We start from the raw sequence: 21,772 nt of genomic DNA on the forward strand, positions 1-21,772 counted from the left end.
GCTGCCACCTTCAGGTTTCAGTCTTTGAATAGTACCTCAAGTAAAAGATTAAAACCACAGTGCATCTGCCATAACAAAAAATACATTTGAACTATCAATCATGTGAATATAATGAAATAGTAGATAAACATGTAATTCGCACAATCAGAAATAGATTATATATAACCTATGAAAGCCAGATAAAGTCTAACCAGAAATTACTAAATCCAACTAAACTTCAGTAGAAATTGGTAAAAACTAGACAAATATTTTGCTTGTTCTTAAATTTGACCAAACACATTAAGTTTCAAAGATCACTTCAAAGTTCAATCTCCCACTTTGCTTACACAGAACCATTATTTTAATTTCAAATCAAGCTGCTCGCTTTTAAGTATTTAAGAAAGAATAGCAGGGAAGTAAGAAAATCTGGTAAAGAATCATGCCATAATCTGAGATATCTACACATGGCCTGCAGAGATTTTAATTATCTGTGATTTTCATTTTATTCAGCACACTTACCCGATATACTGTAGTGGATGGCTCTGATGTATAACAATTCTACATGTTGGACAGGTGTTATTTTCCTCCAAATACTTCACCAGGCAACTTCTACAGACTGCAGACACATTTATAATTAGGAAGAAAAAAAAAGACTAAAACAAGTTCACATTTAATTTTTTAAAATGTTCACAAAAACACAAATTGCATACAAACAGAAACAGAACTCACACACAATTCAGATTTTGTCCCTTATATTTTATATAAACAAGTTTCTAATATACCAGTGAACAACACACAATTTCCATTATCTTTCATGGGAGTTCTTAAAACAGAACAATGGTAGATTACAATCAACGTATGAAGGACATATTATGTTACTGTCCTGTTCCTGAACAGGTAAAGCTTACTTCAAAACTATTAGAATACATAATACACAACCCAAAATACCATATGCTAGAAAGAAAGTTAGAGCTGTGGTTGTAAAGGAAAGGAAACTTAGCCAACGAAATAAACTTTGGGCAAAGAAAATATTTCCTTCCGAGAAGTTGCTGTTTAGTGAACATGTAGCTCCTAGCTGAAAGGGCATTCAGGCGCTATTTCACCTCACACCAAATACAACGTACGTTATAATTACAAATATTAAAATAATCACAATAGAGCACTGCACAATAGTTTGCTTTTGGACCCGTTTCAAAGTCTACATACATAATTGTATTCATTTCATTTTACATAAATTTACAAACAAGTTACTCATTTTAACCAAATACTATGAACTGTTTAAAGGAAAATCATACAAAATTATTTACTTGGACAGTAATTGCTTATAGAGACAAGATAGATGAAAGAAGATTTTGACCTACAAAGAGCTCTTCTTCTGGACTGTGTAGTCAAAAGCTTTTCTTTCTCCAACAGAAGTTGGTCCAATAAAAGATATTACTTCACCCACCTTGTCTCCCTAATATCCCAGGACCAACACAAGTACAACACTGCAAACAGTAATTACTTCTGTGATAAATGAATTCCAGCTAAAGATTTTTCTTTTTTTTTTAAAATGATTTGAGTTATTAAAATTTCTGTGCAAATATAAAGTGGGAAATTTGGGTAAGTGAGCATCTTTCCAATAACTCAGGCTGATTCATTATTTTTACCCAACAGTGCTATAAGAGTTCTAAAGTTACAGAAGTATACTTTCTGCAGTTAAACAGTGCCATCTACCTCTCACGCAAGTTGATGTATGTTTGAAGAATAATTACAAATCAAAAGCCAAAAGTCAGCAAAGCAAAGATGTAATGTATGAACGGATTACAGTATTTTCAGTCATTACATTTAAGATAATATTGCTAGCAGCTGTTGTCAATGACTTAACTAGTAAGACAGCATTCTTATCCTGAACAATAAACCAAGTCTAGTAGTGCTGCTCACTGAAGCCCAGATACTGCATAGGAATCTGCCTCAGTGGGTCTCTACACAGGTGAAGGGGTCCAGATTCTCATGCAGAGAGGAAGCCCGGGAAGGCAACCAGGAAGCCCAAATCCTGCTCTCAAGGAGTCAATGAAAGCAGAATCAGACCCATCATTTATAGCTTTAAACTCAATTGTAAGTTTTTTTTCTTACTTATTTTAAACTATAATTCAGAATGTTTATTTTAAAAAGCATCCACTAGAAAATAGTCACTATCCACTGCAATCTCCTGCACTACATTTCTTACATTTTCATTCCTGCTAGCTTTTATTTATTTATTCTTTTTGGTTGTTTATAACCAAGAAATCTATCTTTCCTCATCTTTTATTATCCCTTTGAATAATGAAGATAAAAATCTATATTTGGAGCATAACTTTTCATTACACATTAAGACAGCTTTCATATACATGCTGCCATCCAAGTATCAAGGTAGAAGACGAAGTATTAAAACAATTTTAACAGAAGCTGCATTTTGTTATTGCCATTGTTAATAAAAAAGCATGAATAGGAGAAGACTGTTAATAGCTACCAAAGCACAGTATCTGTTGGAGTTAGTCCTGGCCATGTCATAAGACTGGAAAGTTATAATTATCAAAATACATGTGAAGGAAGAGAGCATGGGAAGAGATGGAGGAAATTTACTTTCCCCATAATTCTCCTCTTCTGGAGGGCATCTTGCAGGGATTCTCACTCTAGTTTTAAGTACCTAGCATGACAGATGGAATCCCTGAAATTCTAAAGGTTTGAGTATCCCCGAAAGCAATAAGTAGCAACCAGACATGTGAGCCACCCCGCCAGTGCCCATATAGTACCCGGGAATCTTCCAGTTTGGTTCTCAGTTAGTACAAAACAAAATTAAAGCCAGACACAAAAATAGCATTAATTGAGAGAAGTCAGTGCCTTGAAAGCATGTAATATATGTAAATGTTGCAAATAATCCAACATCTAAAACAGACTCCTCCAAGACAATATTTCCCAAAAGGGAAAATTAAAAAGGCAATTAATTTTCCTTCCTCTAGAGATACTTTACAGCAATGTGTCCTGCATAGAGTGTCCTGCATACTCAAGGGATATCCCAAAAGACAAACATAGTACTCATCCAACAGCACATGCAATTTGAACAATGCCAATACCAACAAGATTTGTTGTAGTTTTTCAATTATAGTAAGGTAACATACCTCCTATCACCTGTCCAGCTTAACATAAGACTAAAGGATGGATCCAGAAGTAACAAAACTTTCCAAAAGCACGGACAACACAAATGAGCAACATATCTGAAAACATAAAAGCTCGAGGGGCTGGAGATTTGAGCTTTCTTATTTCAGATACAGGTTCTGCAGGATTGTCACCCCAAAACAATATTCTTCTCGAGTCCCAATCCAAGAAATAGTGCTTAGCAAGCATATGTAGCAACAACCATATGTATGCCTTGCCTACATGAATGGAACGTGCTTGCCTGCCATGCACATTTCTTTCCTGCTTCAGATCGAATGAGCCTTGACATGACTTTCAAGCTTTAGGTCTGGCAGATCGTATCAATCAGCCATTTAAACATAGTCCTTTTAGTGATAGCATTGCTAAAGTTTGGTACTAGGTGGATCAGCAAAAAAACCCTTCAACTCATTCCACCAGGGAGGAATCATTCCAAAACTAGACTGGTAATTCATGAAGCAAAGAGTAGCAGCCACGTACTGGCAACCTCTTCATCAGAGCAGATCCCAGCACAACATTTCAGGGTTATGGGGCATAGTACAGCCCAGGCCACCTCTACAACCAAGTTCTTGCATTGGGGTGGGAGAAGTAAAAACTGGTACAGGATAGGGTGGCAAGACTGGATGGTGTTTAATCCTAGTACCTCTCTCTGATAGCCCTTATCAACATAATCAGGATAGAAAGCAGAGAAAAACCACTAGAAAGAGAAACTGCACCACCCCAAAGCTGGAGGGGATGAAGAGCTAGAGTGGTAATTGAAGAAGAAATTGACCAGGTGGTTTAAAAGCATGTAGTAAGGTTACTGTAAGGGTAGGGCATGACCACCAGTTTGGGGAGAAGAGACTAGCACTCATGGCTGCTACTGCTTATAGTATACTCTAGAATTTGGGAGCTCTGCCCATCTCACTTCAGGATCAGTTCTGAACAGACACTATAACCAGAGAATAAGGTTTGTTTGTTTTTTTTCCAAAACAACTTAGTTACAATTCAAAGTCCTTCTAGCATTTGTCTTCATATTTTGACGTACACATTTTCTAAGTATTTAATACTATAATTTTTTTTAAACTATCAATATTGCGTATGTGAAAAATCAGTCTGATTATTGCTGTTGAGATAACTACTACTTTTTTAAATCAGTGCAAGATATTTTTTAAAACCACTTCCATTTATTATATATGGTGTCAGCTCTGTGCAATACAGCTAGGGCTCATGGTTTTGCTTCTCTTGTTCTCTTCATGAGAATATAATTTTTTTGTTTAAAACATGAAGTATAAAGCAAAATTTGCTTTGTTTTGGCAGAGCCACAATAGATTTTTAAATGTCAACCGAAAACTGAAGTATCTAGTATGTGAAGTAAAAAAATATTAATTTTCTTTAACACGCTATAGAATCATAGTCATACTCACAGGTATGTAGGCATTCTGTTACAGTGGTAGCATCAATAAGGTATCCATTGCAGAGACGACAGGTTATATGGGCATTAATATCCCAGAGTTTAATCTTTCTAGTCAGCATCTTTGGTGTCTGTAGAAGAAACACACAATTGTTAGCATGTCAGGTGTACTGATTATGTAGCAAGTCTTGGAGTAACCTAATTACAATAATTTGTATTAGGGATATCAATATGCAACTTCAGGCTCCCAGGCATTTTATGTATGGAATAAGGGTATTATATAATTTTAAAGGATTTACCTGATAAAAATGGGCAGTGAAACAAACAACGTAAGACCTACAGTATTTTGAGGTTTGAATACAGCTTAACAAAGTTGGTTAAACTAAGGGCTCTCACACAAATAAGTAGCTCATACCTGAAATTAGACTACAGCACGCAACACTATATAGCTTCCATATCCCTTTACTTCCATAAGCATACAGTAAACAAGCAACATATATGGATTTAGATTTAGATGCTGGCCCCTAGAATATTTTAACACACTAATCTTTTCCAAAATGTCAATACATGAGCACTTAGTGTATAATTTATCTCCTCTGTTGCTGTTAGCTGATCCTCCTGGAAAAATGTGACTTCGTTGCTGACCTGACTGATGCAGGTAGTTTGTTAGCCCCAGCCAGATATTAAGGAGCAAGGATTGGCTCTGTAGAAAGGAACCAGGGTGTGAACCAAGCAGCCCACAAAGCAGAATATGGGATGCAACCAAGTCTGAGGAAAACGCTAAATTCTGTGCATCATTTTAGTTCCTTTTATTTAAACAGCAGACCCAGAAAGGGCCAAGCTATGACCTGCTAAAATCTGTGCAATTTTAAGCACGGTAAAGAAGCCACCTGCTTACACATTCTTGCTGTAAAGGAACATATATTGGTAGAATAAAATGATAGAACTAACATAAAAGCAGGAAGAAAAACTGGTTTTACAATGTTACATTCAGCTCCCATACTGCAGGTGTCACCAAACTGCTTTTCAGTAAAATGATTGGCAGTGTTTGGTTCAGAACTACAAATTTTAGTTTATTTTGGAATACATTTCATAATCTGAATGAAGTTCTTCAGAGCATGCAAGCTTTCCTATTTGGATACAGCAAGAAGATAGTGTTTAACCTTTACCTTACACTCTTTGCTTTTTTATTCTTTCCCTCTGTTTAATTCAAGTATGTAATTAAACATGATGGGCCAGCAGAAACCAAGCTTTTGAACCACTATAAGGAGTAACGGGACTGAAAAAAGTACATTACCCTCTATTTTAAGCCACTAAAATGCATTTCATAGATTCATAGATACTAAGGTCAGAAGGGACCATTCTGATCATCTAGTCCAACCTCCTGCACAGCGCAGGCAACAGAATCTCACCCACCCACTCCTATGAAAAACCTCACCCATGTCTGAGCTACTGAAGTCCTTAAATCATGGTTCAAAGACTTCAAGGAGCAGAGAAGCCTCCCTCAAGTCAACCATGCCCCATGCTACAGAGGAAGGCGAAAAACCTCCAGGGCCTCTCCAATCTGCCCTGGAGGAAAATTCCTTCCCAACCCCAAATATGGCAATCAGCTAAACCCTGAGCATATGGGCAAGATTCACCAGCCAGATACCCAGGAAAAAATTTTCTATAGTAACTCAGATCCCATCCATCTAATATCCCATCTCAGGGGATTTGGCCTATTTACCCTGAATATTTAAAGATCAATTACTTACCAAAATCCCATTATCCCATCATACCATCTCCTCCATAAACTTATCGAGTAGAATCTTAAAACCAGATAGATCTTTTGCCCCCACTGCTTCCCTTGGAAGGCTATTCCAAAACTTCACTCCTCTGATGGTTAAAAACCTTCGTCTGATTTCAAGTCTAAACTTCCTGGTGGCCAGTTTATACCCATTTGTTCTTGTGTCCACATTGGTGCTGAGCTGAAATAATTCCTCTCCCCCTCCTGTATTTATCCCTCTGATATATTTATAGAGAGCAATCATATCTCCCCTCAACCTTCTTTTAGTTAGGCTAAACAAGCCAACCTCTTTAAGTCTCCTTTCATAAGACAAGTTTTCCATTCCTCGGATCATCCTAGTAGCCCTTCTCTGTACCTGCTCCAGTTTGAATTCATCCTTTTTAAACATGGGAGACCAGAACTGCACACAGTATTCTAGGTGAGGTCTCACCAGTGCCTTGTATAATGGTACTAAAACCTCCTTATCCCTACTGGAAATGCCTCTCCTGATGCATCCCAAAACCGCATTAGCTTTTTTCACAGCCATATCACATTGGCTCCTCTAGCACTGTAAAAACATAGCATGTGACACGAGAAAAAACTTGAAGTACTTCAAATTCTTAAGGCTGAGAAAACAAGTAAATGTACAAAAGAAGTGTTGTATGGAATTCTAAGGTTTCATAATTAAATGAAGTAGTGAGTAGCTGTTAAGGACGAACCAAAAGTGCATTTAACTTGTGCTGTATAACAGATAGGTCAGAACCTAATTCCGTAGCATAAATTACTCCTTTTTCAATATTCATTTTCTAGCTTAGTTTCCAAGCAACTGAAAGATTTAGCAGTTCATAGACAGTAGGAGTCTCGTTAAAAAGATTGTTGCATAGAAGACAACTATGTTTACAGAACCCAAAGAGGAGAGACTATTTGTGACTTTTTCTTAAAATGATGTACAGGAGTTGGTATAAGTAGTAGCTACTGTTAAACCACTAGATAATGGTGATCACAACAGAATTAGGTTCCACATCTTTGTGGGGGGAAGGGGAAGAATCATACTATCATGGTGACAGCCAAACTTTAGAAAAGGGCATTTTAAAAATAATTAAGCTACCCAAATAAAACTAGTGCAAGTAAACTTACATGTAGCCATACAATAATCAAAAGGCACACACATCACTAAACAAAGTGAAAAGATAAAAAAAGTCTGGTGAAATGGCAAGTTTCAAGAAGTTGATCACGCCAAATAGGAGTCACTCAGAAAATGGAAATTCAACACTAGAAGTTCATAGAAAGTATAAATTATAATAGATAACATGTTAGTTAGGAAGGCTAAGAAGATATTTGAAGGGCAAATAGCCAAAGCCATAAAAACAAATATGACTAAGTATTTTAGTAGGAATCCAGCCAAAGAACTGATGAGTCCACAGAAACAGCAAGGAGTAAACAGAGTAATTAATAAGGATAAAAATACTGGTGAACATTTACTTCTCTAGAGAATGATGGGGGAATTCTTCACATTGCAAAGATGAGCTACTATCAAACACTGAAGGATCAACACAAGTGGTGCTAGAACAATCTGAGCAGTTAGCTAGCAAAAGGCTACCAGGACCAAGTGTTATACATCTACCAGGTCTGAAAGAGCTAAAGAATGAAGCAGCTGAGATACTAACAAAAAATACACAACCTCATTAAAATCAGCTATTACACCAGAAAACCAGAGGTACCAAAGGTTGTACACCTGTATCTAGAAAAAGGCAGTAGGGGAAAACCTGGGAATGAATTAATAGTTTAACTAACTGTTCTGGTAAGGGAAGTCTTAATTAATAAACCCCTGAATGAACAGGAAAGCAGAATAAACCAGCATGGTTTCTGTAAAGGAAAACTATACATCTCCAATCCATTAAAATTCCTTGAGCATATTAAACTAGGAAACAATACTGGTTGACAAACTTTCTTAGAACTTTCAAGGAGTCTGGATAACTCACAAAAGAGATTTAAAGCAATCAAGTACTGTGAAATTAAAAATTGGCTAGAGAATAAAAAGAGTAGACGTGTTTATTCAGTTTTCAACATACTGTAGCTAACTGTTAACAGTGGTGTGCCTCAAAGTTCTGTATTACAACCAGTGCCAGATATATTTGTAAATATTTGGAAAAGGGGTGAGCAGCAAGATGTCAAATTATGAAGATACCAATTACTTATATTAGTCAAACCTAAGACTGAGGTAGTACAGAGGGAAGGTAGATAAATGGGGACATAATGGTAAATTCAATGTTAATAAATGCATATTAATGCACATTGAAAGGAATAATTCCAACCACTCATATTACTGGGTTCAGTATCACCTGTAAGCACTTAAGCTCAGATTTTACTCCACTCAGCGTCACAAAGCTTGAGTCACTTAGGAGGTGTCTGCACCACAATCAGGAGGCGTGATTGCAGTTTAGGCAGGTATACCCACACTAACCTTAATCTAGCTACTACTACTAAAAATAGCAGTGAAAATGCAGCAACACAGACCCCAGCACAGATGAGCAATGCAAGTCTTTACCCAGTGTTCTGGGCAGGGTTCTAAAGCCCATGTTTAAACCTGTGATTGCATACTCTTAGGAACTTAGGTCCTGTTTTTTATAACTATTTAGGCATTGCTCAGCTCAGCATCACAATGCCTGACTTAGGAGCCTAAGGATATGTCTATATTACAAACTGCAGTTGACGCAAGCCACATCAGCATACAGCCGCCAAACTTCGCATATTGCTTAGGCATGTGGATATTTGGCTGCTTGCAGCAGCACTGCACCCAGACACGCATTCCTGGCGAGTATGTAAATGCAGGTAGATATCTGTCACCGTGCCACCTGTCACTGTCCAGCACAATACCTTTTGGGAAATTTTTACAACATATTGTGGGATAGAAATGGCTTGCCCAGGGATCTCTTGGAGCTAGGGGTCGAATTCCCAGCATGCAACTTTCTCCATCCCACAATGCCATCCATATCCCATAATTTTGACACCACTTTTTTTAAAATCCGACAAACCCACGAGGCACTTTTTGGTGCTTGCCATCTGTGATTAGCATGGAGTTTGCAGAGCTCTGCACTCTTCTCATGAACACTGCAAATACCCGATAAACGATTCTCCTATATTTGCAGACCTGCAAATAGTACTGCAGCAATGAGGGACAGGAGGATCTCTCCAAGGATAGTTTGCTGAGAGACACAGAGAAAGAAAATTCAGGGTTGCTGGTGGCATTCAAAAAGCAGTTGCAGACTGTGCAGCACTGCTTCTGGGCCCGAGAAACAAGCACCGACTGTACCACAGGTATGGGACAACAAGCAGCAGTGGCTGCAGCACTTTAGGATGCAAAAGGCCACATTCCAGGATCTGTGTGCAGAGCTTGCCCCAGTCCTCCAGCACATGGACACCATAATGAGAGCTGCATTGACAGTGAACAAGCAGATAGCAATCTCACTCTGAAAACTTGCAACATGGGACTGCTACCAGTCAGTGGGAAATCATTTTGAGGTTGGAAAATTCAGTGGAGTGTTCTTTGCGCCTGGAGCTTAGGACGCTGTTTGAATTGTGTACTGCTCGTTGAACATTCATATAGATTACAGGGTTTTTCCTGAAGCTATGAATTCTTTGCTGCTTAGTGTGTATTTATAAGCATTGTATGCTTTGACTGACTTGGCATTCTGCAATCTTTGTTGTGAACTAATATAGATAATAAAATTACCCCAAAATAGAACTTTACTGAAGGGGGAGGTAGGGTAGTGCAGAAAACCAATGTGCCAAAAAAAATAAGCCAACCTTGTCCCCCCCCCATACACACAATGTTAAACAAGTTTCTAACATAAAACAAAGATAAAAATTTAAAATTAGAAGAACAAATAATTTTGTCCATTTGAATGCACAAATGTAGTCTGTTATGGCTACAGATATACTGAACTGTGTAAGCCACAGATTAGTGTATATGAAAGTGTGGTTTTTCCTTGCTGTCCCCTGACGTGGAGTGGTAGGAGTAAGGATGCCATCTGTGATGTCATGTGATATTTGGGGGGGGGAGGAGAAGCAGCGACCAAGGAGTTCTCCAAGGACTGCAAAGGGTAGAGTCCAGCATTTTTGGACTTGTAGGTCGAACAGGGTCTGCAACATTTGGGAATGCAGCCTGAGAAAACCCATTATGTCCAGGTGCATTTCCCTCTTTTTGTCCTGCTAGGACTCCTGGGTGTTTTCCTATCCTCTCTGCCTTTCTCTATGCTGTCAGTCATATTGGCCCTTCAAGCCCTTTGTTCAGTCTGATGCAGCACTGGCTTGAAAGATCTCACAGCACACGTCCTCCTTAGTCCTCTTCTTTTCATCAGGAGCAGCCGTTCTGTGAGTGTGGAAGGGACACCCCTCAAGTCCACCATGCCAGAAGCTGCTGATAAAAACAGACAGACTAAATCCAGTGGTGCCAGTCACAATGGAAAGGGAAAGAATTTTCCAAACTCCCTTCCCTTATTCCCATACTTTTTTAATAAGAAATTTATATTGACACTTCAGCTTCAGAATGCCTCCACACAGCATCAGTCTCCTGCCCCAGCCACAGTGAGCATGGCCCACGAAGGGCAAGAGTGGGAAAATATTTTCTCTTGCATGAAGCTATAACATTTCAGTCCTTATTCCATGGGTACGAATATAGGACAATGGCATTGAATATTGGCACTATTTTCCACAGGTGGTGGTGATTTCAGCTGATATCTCACTCCTGAGCATCACAAAGGCACAGCTGCTACTGGCATCCCGAAGCTGCCATGGCCTGTAATACTTCTTGCCTGTTTAGTCTCAAAACAGATCCTGGCTCATGGCATGGCTCGAACCCTCCCCTCTCCCCCTCCGCCCCTCCTCCTCACTGTTCAAGTCAGGGGTCGGTGTCTTGGACTCCTCTGAGGTATCCACAGTCATCTATGCAGTGCCGGTGGGGTCTCCACCAAGTATGGTATCCAATTCCTTGTAGAGGCGGCAGGTCTGCAGCGCAACACCAGACCTATACTTGCACTCTCAGGCCTGGGGTATCCCTGGAAAAGTTCATTCACTTTCACCCGGTACTGCTGCTGTACCCACTTGCCTGCATCATCTCTGCAATCTCTGCTCATAGGTGTCCACATTTCTATCGCTGTATTTGCACTGTCTCTTCTCCCCACAGGCCCAGGAGAGCCAATACTTCATGTTTATTCCAGGCAAGGCCAACATGAGTTGGGCAATTGCACACAATTGCTAAGTGTGCTCAACAAGTTGGCCAACTGGAATATTTTTAAAATGCCTCTTCAGGGGCTTTTAAAAGGGGGGTGGCTTCCAGTCTCTATGCCCCTGTGCAATGGAGTTTAAAATTGTAACCAGAGTGTTCATATCAGTTAGTAAATATTAACCCTTTAGTCCTCTTCCTTTTTGTAGATTATATTCATTTGCATATTAACTATTCTTTATGATATTACCAAACAGCATGTTTGAATGTTAAGGTTTTGCTGTTTAATCTGGGAGGAACTTGTATTCAGGAATTTCATGTGACCAAATATTGGGCTGTACTTTATGATGGCTGGCGTCACCAAGTCTGTGGGAAAAATAGACGTGTAGGGAAAGACCCCCCTCAACTACAGAAATATAATACCATAGAACCTCAGAGTTACGAACACCAGAGTTACAAACTGACCAGTCAACCCCACACCTCATTTAGAACCAGAAGTATGCAATCAAGCAACAGGAGACCAACAAACAAAAAAAGGCAAATACAGTACTACAGTACTTTGTTCAATGTAAACTACTAAAAAAATAAAGGGAAAGATTTGACAAGGTTAAAAAAAAAGATTTCACAAGATAAGGAAACTTTGTGCTTATTTCATTTAAATTACGATGGTTAAAAGCATTTTTCTTCTGCATAGTAAAGTTTCAAAGCTGAATTAAGTCAATGTTCAGTTGTTAACTTTTGAAAGAACCACCATAACATTTTGTGCAGAGTTACGAACAACCTCCATTTCCAAAGTGTTTGCAACTCTGAGATGCTACTGTAAAAACAAGACCGAGCGATTGATAAGGGATGCCTAAGATTTAGTTACGCTCTTTGATTAAGTAGGATCTTGTTATTGCAGATATTTTCTGTTATGGATAAAATAAGGATCAAATGGAAGATGTTTAGGTTAACTGAGTAAGAATTACTTGTTGTCACAGCTGTCAGTAATTATGACTGGATTATAAATTTCCTTTATTTTATTCCCAAATCATGCAACCCAAAGATAACAAAAGAAATTCCAGAAGTAATCAGGTAACAAGAAAACATCAAAATAGGACACAGTGGAAATTAATTGTGGGAAATCATTTTTCCCCTCCAAAAAGGGGTTTGTGTCTCAGACCCTATTTAAAGAGACAGAGGGGTTTGGAAATTAGGTGGGGAGTACAAAACTGTCAGCATCCCACCAGTTACAGAGGCGAGAGAGACAGAGGCCAACTCCTTCCTTCACATCCCACAATAATGTATCTATTCTTTCTGTATAATGCTGCATTAATCTTGGATTGATAATCTTTGACTAAATACTGTGATCAATGCGGGGGGGGAGGGAAAGGGGGAGAAAAGTAGTTCCCATTTATGGGCACCAAGGCAGCCAACAGCTATAAAATCCCTCTTCGTAGCTGTTCTGTAATTGCTCTACCTGTAAAGGGTTAAAAAGTCTTACTGCTATGCATAGGTAAAAGGAAATGAATGGGCACCTAGCCAAAAGAGCCAATGGGAAGGCTAGAACTTTTTAAAATTGAAAAAAAAAAAAAAAAAAAAAAAAAAAAAAAGACTCCCCTTTTGTCTGTCTGTCTGTCGTTCTCCTGGAGAGAGGCGGACAGGGAAGCAGCTATGCTATAAGAAGCTTGGGCCAGGTATGAAAAAATCATCAGTATCATACCTAGAAACTACTCATTTAAAACCCCAGATATGTAACTAGATCAGGAAATGTCTAGGAAGATGCAATTAGGTTTATCCCTTTTATTTCATTATGGCTTGTCGATTCCTCTGAGCTAACCCCAGGTGCTTTTGTTTTGCTTGCAACCTTTAAACTGGACCACAAGAAAGCTATGCTTGGTGCTTAATCCTTGTAGTTGCTCTTTTAAAATCTAGCCGTAGACTGAGTTCCCAGATATATTTTCTCTCTTTTTTTTTTTTAATTAATAAGATTTACCCTTTTTAAGAACAGAATTGGATTTGTGTGGATTTCTTAAGAGGTTTATGCACATGTTGTTTAATTAGCCAGTGGCAACAGCCGATTTCCTCCCTCCGCCCCTTCTGAGCTCTTCCCCGGATGGGGGGGTGAAAGGGCTTGATAGTACCCTACAGGAACGAATTCCCAAGTGCGCCTTCCTGGGCTCTCAAAGGGGTTCTGCACTTGGGTGGTGGCAACATCTACCAATCCAAAGTCAGAGAAAAGCTGTAACCTTGGGAGCTTAATACAAGCCTGGAGTGACCAGTATTAATTTTTAGAATCCTTGTGGGCCCCCACCTTCTGCACTCTAAGTGCCAGAGTTGGGAATTAGCCTTGACAAATACCATTTAAACCTGTTTAACAATCAAATTATTAAAATCAAACACACAACAGTGTACAGGAACTCCTCAATTAACATTGTAGTTATACTCCTGAAAAATGCGACTTTAAGCAAAACGATGTTAAGCGAATCCAATTTCCCCATAACACTTAATGTAAATGGGGGGGTTAGGTTACAGGGAAATTTTTTTCACCAAAGACTATATTTTATTACACACACACACACACACACACACAGTATAAGTTTTAAACAAATAATTTAATACTGATACACAATGATGATGATTGTGAAGCTTGGTTGAGGTGGAGGAGTCGGAGGGTGGGATATTTCCAGGAAATACCTTACTGCTAAATGAACTAGCAATTGGCTGAGCCCTCAAGGGTTAACTCTCCCCACTCTACAAGGCAGCAGGAAAGGAGGGAGAGCAAACAGAGACAGAGACACACACCCTGTGTGTGTTTGAGACACAGAGATGCGTATTTCCCCTTTAAATATAAGGAGTGGGGTCAGAAGTACACTGCCTTGTTAATTAGATCAGCAAGCTGAGACCTGACCACACCTCCCTTCCTCACCTCCCTGTGTGTGTGTCCCCTGCTCTATGGAAGACGGGGTAAGTGGGCTGCAGGAGCGGGGGACACCCTGAAATTAGCCCCCCTTTATCCCCTCCCCCCCACACAGTAAGCAGTAGTCTCAGGGAGCAGCTCCAAGACAGAGAGCAGGAGCAGCACATGGTAGTGGGAGGAGGGACAGCTGAACTGCCGGCAATTGATAACCTGGCAGAGCAGCTGCTGCAAAGGGAATTTAGGGGAGCGGGGAGCTGCTGGTCCACCCTGGTTCCAACCATCCACCAGAGAGCAGCCTGTTGCAGCTAGTCCTGCAAGCAGTGGACAAAGCAGGCAGCTGCCAAAGGATGTTAGAAGGGAGCATTGCACAACTTTAAACGAGCATGTTCCCTATTGATCAGCAACGTAACCGGGATGACTTTAAGTGAGGGGTTCCTGTACACTGTTACAGAAAATGGGGCACTGTGGGATAGCCTGGAGGGCTACTGGGGTTGCCAGAGGTCATGCAGTGTCTACACTCACACTACGTGGACCTCAGTATATTGACCATGCCTCTGTGCCATTCAGGGAGGTGGTTTTACTGTGTCGTTGTGAAAAGGCACTTACATTGGCCAGAGACAAACTGAGTGTTAGACCATACATGTAGAGAGACACATCGACCTAACTTTGTAGTGTAGACCAACCTTTATGTCCCATTAAGTTTCGGTGAGAATTAAACTCCAAAATGCTTAAGTCACTTTTGAAGAGAAGACTTAAGCCTTGCAATGTTGAGCTGAACAATGCCTAAATACTTTAAAAATCCGGTCTTTAAGACCTGGCCTTACTGTGGATGGCTCCACATTGGCAGTCAAATAAAGGAATGAAGTGTTAGTATACACAGAGAATACTGTATCATTGATTTAACATCTCAAATGCTGTTTTCAATTATCGTCACACTGTCTCAAAAACTACAGCAGACAGAGGGGTTCTGAGCCAGTTAAAAAGAGAGACTTCTACAAGATTTGCACTAGAAAGGCCAGACACGGTTTCATTTAGAGAGGAAATGAATAAGGAAGACATGAAGAGGTACAGCAATTACTGATATACAGAAAGTAATTTGAATCTTATTCATCCTCCCTCATAATGCAAGAGAAGGTTCAATAATATAAAAACAACAAAAAGGATTAATTAATATACAAAGGTTCAAATAATATAAAGACAACAAATTTTTAAAAGAACAAAAGGAAATATCTTGTAGCAATCAGTTACCCAAGTTGATTATGTATTGGGTATAGTATTATGGGCAGGTGCATGGAATTATTGATACCAACATAACGATGTGGAATTTTTTCTTGAGAATTATGAAATAGTTGAGTAGAACCCTCTCCCTTGATGCTGAGGTGGCATTTACTGTACAGCTCCTCACTCAAGGAGAGTCTCCACCTCCTGCTGATGGATCTCCTTGGGAGAGTGGTCCCTGAAGATGGGCCTGGAGGGGATTTTGGAGGAAGTAGAGAATGGCTTCAGCTCTGAGTTTCTAAGTGGATGATATTTGGTACCCACATGTCCTTTGTTATAGCATTCCAGTTGCGGGCAAAGTAAGGTAGGTGGATGCCAAAAGGGGAGCTTGGAAACAGGTGGCGATGGCATCACGGTCAGGTTACATCTCTCAAGTGTCCTGTCGAAAGGGATCTTTAGAAGTGAATGAGGTTGGGTGACTGTCATTGAGGTGGATGTAACTGCATACCTTGGCCTGCACCATTCGATGCTTGCGTGGTAAATCGTATGGTTGCTGGTGATAGAAAGACTGGGGAAGAGGCCTTGGCTTATGTATGCCTGTTTGTGTTGCCTTCCTCTGCAGGGACAGGATATAAATGCCCAGAGACCAGAGGGCTGTCCTGGAGACATTTAATGAATGCAAAGACTGTTTTCTCATTAAAGAGATTGGTTTCATCAAAGGGCAAGTCCCCAATGGTGCTGCTCAACAGGCTCATGATAAGCCCCCAGTTTATAAACTGTCTCTTAGAGGAACCCCTTCACCTCTGCAAGTATCCATAGTGGCATCCAAGCAGTGTTTTCAAAACAGCTTAGGATTTATTAGTCAACTGGAACACAGCACTGGAAATCCTTAGGTTAGCACAGAGAAATAAAGGTTAATGCATAGTCAAGCCAGATCAATTCACCAGCCAAGCTGTAATGAACTCCATTTTCATGCTCTGTCTCTCTGATTTTCTTATTCAGTCCCAGTAGACAGCAGCCTGCTTCTTCCAGAAATTCACCCCCACCTGAAACCTTAGTCCTTTGCTCTCAAGCTGGTGTCTCTACTCAGCTTCCTTCTCCTCTCTCTGGTCATTGTTTCTAGGGTTTTCCATTGTCTCCTCAGATTTTCCAATGATATGGGTCTGCCTGACAGTCTTTTTAATGACCCTGCTCAGATAGACCTGGGGTTTTTATAACATACTGCTTCCACAAACCCAATCTTCCTACCTCCACAGCATCTTAGTTGTGGGCCATCAGCAAGCAGCAACAATTTCCAAAGGAGGGAGGCTAAAAAGCTCGTAGAGGAATGCTCAGCCAATGCCAGCAATCCAGTCTAGCTTTGACACTGAAAAAGGAGTGCTGAATAATAGGTATACATTCATCATACAGCAATCTCACGATTTCTGAATATTGTAACATTCTAAGACAAGTTATTATAGTGCTCACAAGTACCACCTGGAGCCTTACCTGGACTGAAGTTTAAATGCAGTTATATATTTTCCGATTATAATAAATAAAAAGTATCCAAACAGAGACTAAGCACCCTGCCAATTATTAAAATTATGAATACAAAGCACAATAAAAATAATTCACACCTACCTAGCAGCAACAAATCAAATACTAAGGCATTATATTAGCCTATTTAGGCAATATTTGAACTGAATTTTCTTACCCTTTGGACTTCTCTCCAACTGCAGTGAATACCTAGGAAAATCTAAGTTCCTTCGCCAAATCAAAGTATAAATTAACAACTCTCTATGATCAATTAATGTAGGTACCTACACACTAGGTACACTGTTGTGTTAGAAGACTGGCAGCATATGATTCAAATGGAAGTCAAACACTAGCTTTGGCAAGAACTTGAAGTAGAATGAGGATGTAAATTCAGGCTTTCAGGGTCTGGAGCTGAACTGCAAGCATACTAGACTGCATCAGAGATATTTTAATTGTCATTGTGGGGATCTGTATGGGAGAAACTTACCCTGCATCTCTACCCCCCATTTAAGGTGTTTTAAGCAATAGTCAACAAAAGCAGAGACTCCCAGACAGACCAAATATGTAACGTTTTGCCAAAGATTTTTACAATCTAGTGACTATGAGGGTTGGACTTGAAAATTTGTATTCTTAACCTAGCAAAGGAGCAAGTGCCCAAGGTAATGAGTGTTAATATATGTTAGTATTGTAATCTAGGTTCATGGACTATAAAAATAAGACACTCTGGACTTTACAGTAACTCTTTCCAACTCCGATAATCATAAAATCTTCGTAAACTCTAGGACAGACCTGAAATTAATCTGAGTCCAAGTTGTTCAAAGAGGGAACAGGACACCTGAAACATAAAAGTCAGCCCTTGGCAAAGCTGAGCTCTGGTGAGCGAGCCTTTCAACTGGGAGGTTCTTGAAGACCTTGACAACGGAACTTAATAGCAAGTGATGCCAGACTCTTAGTTAACAGATGGAGAGTCACTGCTAACCCAAACAGAAGCAGTTTATACTGAGAATGGTCATTGTTCAGTCTGAACTAAAGGTAATACTTGTGGCCACGGTGGAGAAATGTGAACCCTCCCGAAGTTTGAGAGTTCTGAACTAATCCTGACAAAAAAGGAAAAGATTATAGCTGTTACTTTGAAAAAGCTGCTGAGCTCTCACTGCACTAAAATTGGTTGACTCTGTTTTCTTTTTGTGCATAAGGGGAAAAAAAAACCCTATTCTTGTGAAGTTCTCCAAAACCTGGTTCTATTGCTCAGAATTGTAGAAAGAACACTTTTCCTGTTTGAGAGTCATCTTTGAAATGGATAGGAAAACAATAGGGTGAGGAAGCAGCATAGATTTAAATTGTAGGGGATTGCCATCTCTAGCATCTGTAAAACTGAATTTAGAAGTGATAACTTACCAAATCTGGGGAGGGAAAGGAAAGCAGTCCCCTAAGAGATGCAACATGGAGGCCAAACTGGAATCAAAGAGCAATATCAAGCTCCCTCTCAACATACCCAAGTTATTGCTCTGATAGAAGCTGTGGCTGGAACCAAGGCAGTTGAAGAGAGTACTGATGAAGATATGATTTTATTGCTGGATCACTGGGACTGATTTACAGTGCTTTTTGCATCTGATATCCCAAGTAAGCCAATGGGGGTGACTAACAAGAGTATTTGGAGTACAATCCCATCCTAAAGGAAAAAAATCTTTGACGGGGGGGGAGGGGGCGGGGATCGGCTGGGTGTTAAGTTACAGTCCTAGTCACTTTGTGGTTTCCCAGAGTATTGTTCTGCCAACAATAAAGAGGTCAAGATCATCAAACGGAAGGTTAAGCAGTTTATTCTGAACCTCTTATAGAAAATTGAGGATTTTAAGTGGCGACAGTGATGAGACATTCTTTCTGATGAGATTGAAAGCCTTCTGTTCAGATATGCAAAGAGACTCCAGCACTGAAAATAGAATTTTACTTTTCAGCGTGGACTATAGAAGTACTGCCCAGAGATTTTGAGAACCCATTCTGGTCTAGTGGAAGTTCAGTTTGGAGCCTCTTCATATTTTCTGGGACTTGAGTACTGGACAAGCAAATGAACATCCCTTGAAGGAATGGCCTTGTCCCCAATGGTGTACATGTTAGTCAGGAATATTTTTGGCTATATGAGGCATACCTCTTAAAACTGCATTTCTTTTCAGAGTCTGCCATCCAGAGACCTGAAAAGACAGAAAAATAATCTGAAAGTTAAACACTAAAGTGGCCAGAAATCCAACCACCGCTAATAAGATTTAGCTGACCAATTTACCCAATACTAATCTAAATTAACTAGTTTAACAGTCAGCAGCAAAATGTGTTACTTTTTGTAGAGAAAAGAAAGGAAAAACCCTGACATAGTAGTAGAAAAAGGAATTCTGGGAAGCTCTTATATGATATTCCTTAACATGGCTCATCATATCATGGGAAATTACTTAAAACTCAAGTGTTTCTGTCACCATACAGTGGCAAGGAAGAACTATATCCATTTATCTGCACAAATAAGACAATGACAAAAAACTCCGCGGAACCACAAATTACATGCTTAATTTAATACACCAATCATTTCCCATCTGAGGTCAAAAGATTTTGGACGGGAGCCAGTTTAACCACCTCCAAAGTGAATTTCAGTATTTCAATTTTCAAGTTTATTTTTAAAAGCTTAGGCTCTGTCTACACTACAGATCTTACAGCAGCTCAGCTGTACCACTGCAGCTGTGCCGCTGTAAGGTCTCCGGTATAGCTGCTGTATGCCGACAGGACAGAGCTCTCCTGTTGGCGTAAGTAAACCACCCCCAATGATGGCTGGTAACTATGTCGGCGGGAGAGCATCTCCCGCCAACATAACGCTTTTCACACCTGTTCACTGTGAAACTTATGTTGGTCAGGGGTGTGTTTTTTCACACCCGACTGACAAAAAGTGCTGGTGTAGACATAGCCTTATCTGCTATCTATTTCTATTAGTTTGCACAAATATTTCCAAAATGAAAAACTCCCTATTCCATTTATTTTTATACACATACACACACTTTTACAATTTAAGGGTCATAAAAGGAAATCGTCTCCATTATTTTCAGCAAGGGGATAAAGTTATCACATCTTAATGGTTTCAGTTTGACAAGAGCAGCAAGTTTTTTATTACAGTAACTTTACACAGGAAATACTCAGGTATTATAAAGAAAACCATGACAACTCCCTCTTCAGTCTCTTTCCTTAGGCTATGTCTACACTTAAAATGCTAGGGCATGCTGCTATAGCACTTCAGTGTGGACACTTACTATAGCAATAGGAGGGGTTCTCCCATCGCTCTAGTAAATCCACCTCCCTGAGAAGCACAGAGCTAGATTAACAGAAGAATTCTTCTGTTGAGCTAGTGCTGTCTACACAGAGACTTGGGTTGGCTAAACTACATTGCTCAGGAGCATGGATTTTTCACACCCTGAGCGACAAAGCTGGGTCGATCTAATTTTTTTAGTGTAGACCAGCCTTTAGAAACTGAAGAAATAGCGAACAGTATGTTAAAGGACTTATTTCTTCACCCTCCCACTTCCCTGGTCCTTCTCGCATAAACAGAGAGCAACAATACCCGAAGTCCGAAGGTGCAAATAATTCAATATTTATTGGAGTGAACTTACAGCAAGCTTAAATCCAAGTTCTTTTTTCCCAAATCCCAACTTACTTCCTGTTTGCCCCTAATTTACATAGTAATATTCTCAGCTATACCTTAATCATTTTACTGAAATTTACCTAACCAATCCTAACATGATTAGCTAACCAATCATATCCCACCACCTTAATTAGTTTAGACCCAGCAAAATTAATTATACATCCTAACACAATAAGGTACAATTCACAACCACCCTTGCATTAGACCAGAATTGGGATAACACGCAACAGAAAAATCTACCGGCAACCCGTGTGGGAACATTTCTACTGACTGCATTCAGAGATAAATTCACCACTGCTGTACTAAAAGCAGCTTAGATTCTTTGGAGTAAATAACATGAAATGTCCCTGTGCTGAAATCGATAACTCGGGGTTTTAAACTGAGGGAGTTCCTGGACACATCTGTATACAAGAGTAGAATTCTAAAAGGTATCATTTGATACCCCAGCAAAAAAACCAAAACCACCAACATTAATGCTGGCAATAACATTACAACATTGTGACTATAAAAATTGAGTCAATTTTACAAATAGAGCATTTTTGAAGTATGTGTGTTTTAAGAATACATCACTTATCTCTTTACAACCCAAGCCTAATAAGCAAAAGTCAGTCCAGGTGTCTGTAAGGGATCACTAACCTTCTCTCCCTTACTGCTTCCTGGCTGCCTGGAGGGGATGTAGAGCACCCCTGTGGTACTCCCCACTAACGTGACCCATGGGAGAAGGGTGTGTGACTTTCCTCTATTGTGTTTTTGGGTTTTGTTTTTGTTGTGTGTGTTTGGATGGGTGGCACTTTCCAATTCTCTGCTATTGAGGCAAAGTCAGGATTGATCATAAGCATGCCTTTGGACTTTCCAATACACATGTATCTGACATGGCTCAGGTTGGACTGTGATGTGAAAGTGCAAGCGTGCATATAGGGAAAGCTGATAGC

At 39.7% G+C, this 21,772-nt stretch overlaps 1 protein-coding gene across 11 annotated transcripts in view; it reads right to left on the reverse strand.

The window, feature by feature from the left end:
* Positions 1 to 21,772, reverse strand: part of PCGF3 (polycomb group ring finger 3) — a 102,906-nt gene that overhangs the window by 24,592 nt on the left and 56,542 nt on the right. For 8 of the 11 annotated variants that reach the window (XM_043514243.1, XM_043514239.1, XM_038402628.2 and 5 more), the window contains 3 exons: positions 19,314 to 19,356; positions 4,560 to 4,677; positions 499 to 595 (listed from right to left, as the gene is read on the reverse strand). In XM_043514243.1, the coding sequence (XP_043370178.1) occupies positions 499 to 595; positions 4,560 to 4,668 (206 nt within the window). In that variant the 5' untranslated portion in view covers positions 4,669 to 4,677; positions 19,314 to 19,356. Of the gene's footprint in view, positions 1 to 498; positions 596 to 4,559; positions 4,678 to 19,313; positions 19,357 to 21,772 lie in introns of those variants that run through there. The other 3 variants (XM_038402633.2, XM_043514240.1, XM_043514244.1) reach the window with 2 other exon arrangements.

The sequence above is a fragment of the Dermochelys coriacea genome, chromosome 5 (assembly GCF_009764565.3).
Source record: "Dermochelys coriacea isolate rDerCor1 chromosome 5, rDerCor1.pri.v4, whole genome shotgun sequence".
Classification (NCBI taxonomy): domain Eukaryota; kingdom Metazoa; phylum Chordata; order Testudines; family Dermochelyidae; genus Dermochelys; species Dermochelys coriacea.